Here is a 9,776-nt window from a genome sequence, read left to right on the forward strand (position 1 = left end):
AGAGATACAGACACATTACAGAGATACAGAGATACAGACACATTACAGAGATACAGACACATTACAGAGATACAGACACATTACAGAGATACAGACACATTCCCTAGATACAGACACATTACAGAGATACAGACACATTACAGAGATACAGACACATTCCCTAGATACAGACACATTACAGAGATACAGGCACATTACAGAGATACAGACACATTACATAGATACAGACACATTACAGAGATACAGACACATTCCCTAGATACAGACACATTACAGACACATTACAGAGATACAGACACATTACAGAGATACAGACACATTACAGAGATACAGACACATTACAGACACATTACAGAGATACAGACACATTACAGAGATACAGACACATTACAGACACATTACAGAGATACAGACACATTACAGAGATACAGACACATTACAGAGATACAGACACATTACAGACACATTACAGAGATACAGACACATTACAGAGATACAGACACATTACAGAGATACAGACACATTACAGACACATTACAGAGATACAGACACATTACAGAGATACAGACACATTACAGAGATGCAGACACATTACAGAGATACAGATACATTACAGAGATACAGATACATTACAGAGATACAGACACATTACAGAGATACAGACACATTACAGAGATACAGATACATTACAGAGATACAGATACATTACAGAGATACAGACACATTACAGAGATACAGACACATTACAGACACATTACAGACACATTACAGAGATACAGACACATTACAGATACATTACAGAGATACAGACACATTACAGATACATTACAGAGATACAGACACATTACAGACACATTACAGATACATTACAGAGATACAGACACATTACAGAGATACAGATACATTACAGAGATACAGACACATTACATAGATACAGACACATTACAGAGATACAGACACATTACAGAGATACAGACACATTACATAGATACAGACACATTACAGAGATACAGACACATTACAGAGATACAGACACATTACAGAGATACAGACACATTACAGAGATACAGACACATTACAGAGATACAGATACATTACAGAGATGCAGACACATTACAGAGATACAGACACATTACAGAGATACAGACACATTACAGACACATTACAAAGATACAGACACATTACAGAGATACAGACACATTACAGAGATACAGACACATTACAGAGATACAGACACATTACAGACACATTACAAAGATACAGACACATTACAGAGATACAGACACATTACAGAGATACAGACACATTACAGAGATACAGATACATTACAGAGATACAGACACATTACAGAGATACAGATACATTACAGAGATACAGACACATTACAGAGATACAGACACATTACAGAGATACAGACACATTACAGAGATACAGACACATTACAGAGATACAGATACATTACAGAGATGCAGACACATTACAGAGATACAGACACATTACAGAGATACAGACACATTACAGACACATTACAAAGATACAGACACATTACAGAGATACAGACACATTACAGAGATACAGACACATTACAGAGATACAGACACATTACAGACACATTACAAAGATACAGACACATTACAGAGATACAGACACATTACAGAGATACAGACACATTACAGAGATACAGATACATTACAGAGATACAGATACATTATAGACACATTACAGAGATGCAGACACATTACAGAGATACAGACACATTACAGAGATACAGACACATTACAGAGATACAGACACATTACAGAGATACAGACACATTACATAGATACAGACACATTATAGACACATTACAGAGATACAGACACATTACAGAGATACAGACACATTACATAGATACAGACACATTACAGAGATACAGACACATTACAGAGATACAGACACATTACAGAGATACAGACACATTACAGAGATACAGACACATTACAGAGATACAGACACATTACAGACACATTACAGAGATACAGACACATTACTGTCATGTTTTGTCATATATTGTCTTGTCATTATGCTTTCCCTTCTGTTCGTTTCCCCCTGCTGGTCTTATTAGGTTCGTTCCCTCTTTCTATCCCTCTCTCTCCCCCTCCCTCTCTCACTCTCTCGCTCTCTCTTCTCTCTATCGTTCCGTTCCTGCTCCCAGCTGTTCCTATTCCCCTAATCAATCATTTAGTCTTCCCACACCTGTTCCCGATCCTTTCCCCTGATTAGAGTCCCTATTTCTTCCTTTGTTTTCCGTTCCTGTCCTGTCGGATCCTTGTATGTATTGGTCACCGTGCTGTGTTTGTGTATCGCCCAGTCGTGTCGTGTTTCCCTCAGATGCTGCGTGGTGAGCAGGTGTCTGAGTCTGCTAGGTTCAAGTGCCTTCCCGAGGCTACCTGCTGTTCAAGATCGAGTCTCCAGTCGGTTCTCGTCATTATGAGTGGAAGTTGTGTTTTTTGATTGTATTTTACTTTACTGGATTAAAGACTCTGTTTTCGCCAAGTCGCTTTTGGGTCCTCATTCACCTGCATAACAGAAGGATCCGACCAAGAATGGACCCAGCGACTATGGATTCTCTCTACTCTACTCTCGAGTTCCACATGCTCGGCAGACACGAGCAGGAATTGTCTGCTGCTCGGCATGCCGTTGAGACCCTGGCCGCTCAGGTCTCCGACCTCTCAAGACAGTATCAGAGTCTTCGTCTCGTGTCACCAGCTACTTCCGGTTCTTCCGAGCCTCCGGAACCTAGGGTTAATAACCCACCTTGTTATTCTGGGCAGCCCACTGAGTGCCGCTCCTTTCTCACCCAGTGTGATATCGTGTTCTCTCTCCAACCCAACACATACTCAGAGAGAGAGCTCGGATTGCCACGTCATATCACTCCTTACTGGTCGGGCTCGGCAGTGGGGCACAGCTATCTGGGAGGCAAGCGCTGAGTGTACTAACAATTATCTGAACTTTAAAGAGGAGATGATAAGGGTTTTTGATCGCTCAGTTTTTGGGAAAGAAGCTTCCTGGTCCCTGTCTTCCCTATGTCAAGGTAATCGATCCATAACGGATTACTCAATAGAGTTTCGCACTCTTGCTGCCTCCAGTAACTGGAACGAGCAGGCGTTGCTCGCTCGTTTTCTGGAGGGACTCCACGCTAAGGTTAAGGATGAGATTCTCTCTCGGGAGGTTCCATCCAGCGTGGATTCTTTGATTGAACTCGCTATTCGCATTGAACGACGGGTAGATCTTCGTCACCGAGCTCATAGAAGAGAGCTCGCGTTAACTGTGTCTCCCCTCTCTCCGACACTACCGTCTTTCCCCACTGACTCAGGTGTTGAGCCCATGCAGCTGGGGGTATTCGCATCTCGACTAAGGAGAGGGAACGGAGAATACCGCCTCTGTCTCTATTGCGGTTCCGCTGGTCATTTTGTCATTTCATGTCCAGTTAAAGGCCAGAGCTCATCAGTAAGCGGAGGGCGACTGATAAGCGCTACTAGACGGTCCTCTCCGTCAAGTACATGTACTACTTTACCGGTCCATCTACGCTGGACCGGATCGGCAGCATCCTGCAGTGCATTAATAGACTCTGGGGCAGAGGGCTGTTTTATGGACGAAGCCTGGGCGCGGGAACATGACATTCCTCTCAGACAGTTAGGGAGCCCACGGTCATGTTTGCCTTGGATGGTAGTCCTCTCCCCAGTATATTATATGAAACACTACCTTTAACCCTCACTGTATCTGGTAACCATAGTGAGACCATTTCTTTTTTGATTTTTGTTCACCTTTTACACCTGTTGTTTTGGGTCATCCCTGGCTAGTGTGTCATAATCCTTCTTTTGATTGGTCTAGTGGTTCTGTCCTTTCCTGGAGCGTTTCTTGTCATGTGAAGTGTTTAATGTCTGCTATTTCTCCTGTTTGTTCTGTCCCCTCTTCTCAGGAGGAACCTGGTGATTTGACAGGAGTGCCGGAGGAATATCATGGTCTGCGCACGGTCTTCAGTCGGTCCAGAACCAACTCCCTTCCTCCTCACCGGTCGTATGATTGTTGTTCTGATCTCTTTAAGAAGCGTTTTGCATCCGCTCCTATCCTTGTTGCACCTGACGTCACTAAACAGTTTTTTGTTGAGGTTGACGCGTCGGGGGTGGGCGTGGGAGCCATTCTGTCCCAGCGCTCCGATACTGACGATGGGGTCCACCCTTGTGCGTATTTTTCTGCTTCTGCTCCTGGTCTTGCTGGGTCTCAGTCTGTTCCCTGCCATCGCATCTCTCCTGTTCTTGTTCCTGCCCTTGCTGTGTCTCAGTCTGTCCCTAGTTGTTACTCTCCTGGTCTGTTTGCTCTAAAGTTTTCAGTTCTCTACCCGTGTCTCATTTTTTTTTAGAGTAGTACCCTAGTTTCCCTTTTTTTTTCGTTTTTCGTTACGGTCCTGAGGAGAGGAGTTGGGTTCTTTCTCGGGACGTGCTGGACCGTTTGATCTATGATTTCCTCCGTTGCCGCCAGTGTTCCTCCTCGAGAGCGCCAGGAGGCGCTCGGTGAGTGGGGGGGTACTGTCATGTTTTGTCATATATTGTCTTGTCATTATGCTTTCCCTTCTGTTCGTTTCCCCCTGCTGGTCTTATTAGGTTCGTTCCCTCTTTCTATCCCTCTCTCTCCCCCTCCCTCTCTCACTCTCTCGCTCTCTCTTCTCTCTATCGTTCCGTTCCTGCTCCCAGCTGTTCCTATTCCCCTAATCAATCATTTAGTCTTCCCACACCTGTTCCCGATCCTTTCCCCTGATTAGAGTCCCTATTTCTTCCTTTGTTTTCCGTTCCTGTCCTGTCGGATCCTTGTATGTATTGGTCACCGTGCTGTGTTTGTGTATCGCCCAGTCGTGTCGTGTTTCCCTCAGATGCTGCGTGGTGAGCAGGTGTCTGAGTCTGCTAGGTTCAAGTGCCTTCCCGAGGCTACCTGCTGTTCAAGATCGAGTCTCCAGTCGGTTCTCGTCATTACGAGTGGAAGTTGTGTTTTTTTGATTGTATTTTACTTTACTGGATTAAAGACTCTGTTTTCGCCAAGTCGCTTTTGGGTCCTCATTCACCTGCATAACAATTACAGAGATACAGACACATTACAGACACATTACAGAGATACAGATACATTACAGAGATACAGACACATTACAGAGATACAGACACATTACAGACACATTACAAAGATACAGACACATTACAGAGATACAGACACATTACAGAGATACAGACACATTACAGAGATACAGACACATTACAGACACATTACAAAGATACAGACACATTACAGAGATACAGACACATTACAGAGATACAGACACATTACAGAGATACAGACACATTACAGAGATACAGACACATTACAGAGATACAGACACATTACAGAGATACAGATACATTACAGAGATACAGACACATTACATAGATACAGACACATTACATAGATACAGACACATTACATAGATACAGACACATTACAGAGATACAGACACATTACAGAGATACAGACACATTACATAGATACAGACACATTACAGAGATACAGACACATTACAGAGATACAGACACATTACAGAGATACAGACACATTACAGAGATACAGACACATTACAGAGATACAGACACATTACAGAGATACAGACACATTACAGAGATACAGACACATTACAGAGATACAGACACATTACAGAGATACAGACACATTACAGAGATACAGACACATTACAGAGATACAGACACATTACAGAGATACAGATACATTACAAAGATACAGATACATTACAAAGATACAGACACATTACAGAGATACAGACACATTACAGACATACAGACACATTACAGACATACAGACACATTACAGAGATACAGACAAAAACAGGTTCTACTGTTCACACGTTAGACAGCGTTTGATATTCTTTTAAAAAGTGGTTAGGGTTGGTATGGTTTTGAGTTGCTGTGGTAGGTTGTTCCACTCAACAGCGCAGGTATAAATTGTTATTTTATTTCAAACAATGAATATTAGAGTCTCTGGCTCTGGTATTATGCTGCTGGTCATCTCTAACAAATAAAACATGGTTGGTTAGGTACCTAGGGGCTGAGTCTGTGATAATTCTGTGGACCAGACCAAGTTGAATTAACACTACTCTTTTTTTTCCACAGATAGCCAGCCTAGCTGCTTAAAATGTTTGATTGGTCTGTAGCTTTACTTAAACCATGATGTGCAGACATAATCAAAATGACACTGGACTAGAGCACTCGCCAGAAGTCTTTAGGGGGTCTATAATTAGGTTTCCATCACATTTATGACAGATTTTCATGTGAATATTCAAAAATCTGCATAAAAACCCATATGAAAAATTTCCCATCAGATTTGTGTTTCCATCATATTGACTTGTCTGTGTGGAAATACAGCACATAAAAATAACTTCTTTTTTAAATTTTTGTTTTTTGTTGTTGAATTCTTACCCCTTTTTCTCCCCAATTTCATGGTGTCCAATTGTTTTTTTAGTAGCTACTATCTTGTCTCATCGCTACAACTCAGGGTCTGTAGTGACACCTCTAGCACTGAGATGCCGTGCCTTAGACCACTGCACCACTCAGGAGATAATGATGGATGTGGTTTTGATGGTACTGCTTTACTCCGCACAGTGTAAAACAATACGTCTGGGTATTAACACAAACACTGGGGGTTCTTTTACACCACTGAGTGTTAATTTCACATGTGCAGAGTGAATTTAATGCCTGAATCGCAAACTAGAAATGTTACACTGAAAAATCGGCATTGTCCAATTTGCTGTGTGCGAGACAGCCAAAATGTTTTGGGTCAAACGTCAGTCAAGCATTGGTCATCATGTCACCAGAATAATACCCTCAACATGTATTGAAAGGAGCATCAAGCTTTCACTGCCCTGTGAAGTTCATCGTAACTTATTTCATCCGTATCCTCATAAACGGCATGCTTTCCCGAGTCGTAGTGGGAAGACCACACAACATGTCATCGCGTGACACCAAGTTTACTTCAAAATCTATGATGGTTATTATGTCAATATTTTTGCATTTAAAGCATTTCCCATAATTCATTTTACAGACACAAAATTATTTTCTGTGGTATTTAGTTTTATCAAACATTTGGAAAGTTTACTGAAAGAATCTGCTGATTTCATTGGGGGTGGCAGGTAGCCTAATGGTTAGAGTGTTGGGCCAGTAACCTGAAGGTTACTGAATAGAATCCCCAAGCTGACAAGGTAAAAACCTGTTGTTCTGCCCCTGAACAAGGCAGTTAACCCACTCTTCCCTGGTAGGATGTCATTGTAAATAAGAAATTAAGGTTAAATAAAAATCTGTCCTGATATTTTTTTATCTGACATGCACTTTCCTCGTATTAAAAGGTTGGATGGAAACCTGGTTAATGTCAAGCCATTTTGAGGACCCTCCCCCCACTAAATGTCGAACTGTTTCCTATCAAATGGAGTTATTTTATAGGCACTACTTTATAACATTTTGAAAGAAAAAGAAAATCCGAACAGTGCTCACTTCCTTTGTTTATTCAAGTTTGTTAATGTAAGCTAACAGTTGAACTTAAACTGTATATATTTATACACTTTTTGGGAAAGGTTTTGCACAAAAGCCGCACACCAAATTTCATATCAATTTCATATAAACCCCACCCCTCTCCGTGTTGAAATCAATGATTGGTAGGATTCTGCTTCGTGTCGTTCTTCTTCCCATATAGGAGTGGTAATACTAAGTGTCTATCTTCTATCTCCGCCCACCTTTTTGCACGCTCCCGTGCCTTGTTTTGGAGTTTTATTTATGGTCAGCGCACTCCCGATGCCCGAGCTCTCGTTTGCTTCACACTGACATCATAGCGGATTACAATGTCAAATATTTTGGAAGCAGCACTAGCCTCCGGTTTTACACCCCGCGAGAGAGATTCATCGTTTATATTCCAGTCATTTGAAATATAAAGTTGCAATATTTTTCGCATGAAACATTTTTTGGGGATGGAATGATACATTCAAGTTAAGGTATGGAGTTATGAAAGCAACCGAAGTTGATATGCGCATATCTGTAATAGGGGAACTCAATCGAAATATCATCGCATTCCCCATAGCTATATTACATAATTTAGAATAGGTGAAAAGTATGCTTATGTGTGGCCTACGTTTTTCTGCAGCATCACAACTTGAAACGGCATTGGTTGCATTTAAGTTACGGGGTTTCTAGACAGCGTGTTTATGATCAATTTCACTTGCTTTGGCAATGTAAACATAGGTTTCTCATGCCAACAAAGCCCCTTGAATTGAATTGATTCACAGCGAATTCACAATGTTGTTTGTATGTATGACTGTTTAGTCTACTACAGCATATTATGGAAATGCATGGTGAAAAAACCGTCGGGTCATGCTTATGGCAAAAAAGTTGTCGCGCTACGAAAAGCTCCCTCCCGCATTACGTAATAACAGACCAGCTGTTTAGAGATGCTCCTGTGAGAGGTGAAATACCCCTCTGATGACGATAAACATTTAAATCCCTCTCAACTAGCAGCAGCATGCGAGCTTGTGGTGAAATGTATCACCTCGGATATACAAAAACTGTCGAGAGCATTTTCCAATGGAACTTTCCACCCACTGCTCCGTTCCTCCGACTGTGTTTATCCAAACTGTAGAAGGCTGTGTTGCTGTAATACTGTAGAGTGAATTCCCTATTGGGTATTATTTATAACGTTAAACATAATATATATTATACATTATAAACCGGTTGGCCCTGAATGCTGATTCACTAAAAGCGCGGTATATTCAGACCATATACCACGGGTATGACAAAAATAATAGTTTTACTGTTCTAATGACATTGGTAATCAGTTTATGATTTCAATAAGGCACCTCGGGGGTTGTGGTATAATGGCCATATACAACACCTCCTCAGGCCTTATTGCTTAATTATAACACCTCCATTGTGATCATACTGTAATAGACCTACTTACTGTAATAATGTTTATCCATGATGATTATTTCGGTTGAAAAAGAAAGTATGCTACCACATACCCAACAATTTGCAGGTGTAGCCAGAGGTGAAAAAGTATAGTCATTGGATACTACTATAATATTAATAGGTTTCCCTAATGTAAAGAGCGTTGTGATTACTGTCCGTAAATGAAAAACTCCCTACAAATAAAATGTACTATTGTTATTATTTAATATATATTTTCATCCTGTCTTTTAAACTATGCCGCCATCCTATTTGATATGTATATGTAGATATGCTGAATAACCCTGAGCCTAGGCTGCATTAAGCAGGACACAACGTTGGCCAATGTTCAGATAGACATGTGTTATGTAGAACAAACATGCCTCTCTGATGTATAGAACAAGGAATCACATCTGCCCTATTCATGCCGTTTCTATCTGAAAGGTTCCACAAGGTTTGCATACTGAACCCGAGCCTGACCCGTGTGTCCCCTGTCTACAGGTCTATGTAACAGAGAGTGGGTCAGGTCAGGGATGCTGCAGCATTGGAGGGAATCTGACTCTCATGGCCTGTTTTCATCTGGAGAGACCTCCGACAATGACTGTGAGGTAACATCATGTGTGTGTGTGTGTGTCTTTGTCTATTTGAGCAGTATAACCCACACCGACTCAACCCTAATCATGTGAGTGCATGAGGGCAAGAGACATTTATCATCCCGTGTGTGGGTTTGTGTACGTATGTGTCTCAGTGTGTGTCTGTGTGTGTGAGACATTGGTA

The 9,776-nt window shown here is 41.5% G+C and overlaps 1 protein-coding gene across 3 annotated transcripts in view; it reads left to right on the forward strand.

The window, feature by feature from the left end:
* Window positions 1-7,857: 7,857 nt before the first annotated feature.
* si:ch211-63p21.1 overlaps window positions 7,858-9,776 on the forward strand; it is a 6,229-nt gene continuing 4,310 nt past the window's right edge. For 2 of the 3 annotated variants that reach the window (XR_006833981.1, XM_046318301.1), the window contains exons 1-2: window positions 7,858-8,056; window positions 9,501-9,607. Coding sequence is in view for 2 of the 3 variants with exons in the window: in XM_046318301.1 (XP_046174257.1) it covers window positions 9,533-9,607 (75 nt within the window). In the remaining variant the exon portion in view is untranslated. The remainder of the gene's footprint in view (window positions 8,057-9,500; window positions 9,608-9,776) is intronic. The other variant, XM_046318302.1, reaches the window with a different exon arrangement.

Source organism: Oncorhynchus gorbuscha, linkage group LG21 (genome assembly GCF_021184085.1).
Source record: "Oncorhynchus gorbuscha isolate QuinsamMale2020 ecotype Even-year linkage group LG21, OgorEven_v1.0, whole genome shotgun sequence".
Classification (NCBI taxonomy): Eukaryota; Metazoa; Chordata; class Actinopteri; order Salmoniformes; family Salmonidae; genus Oncorhynchus; species Oncorhynchus gorbuscha.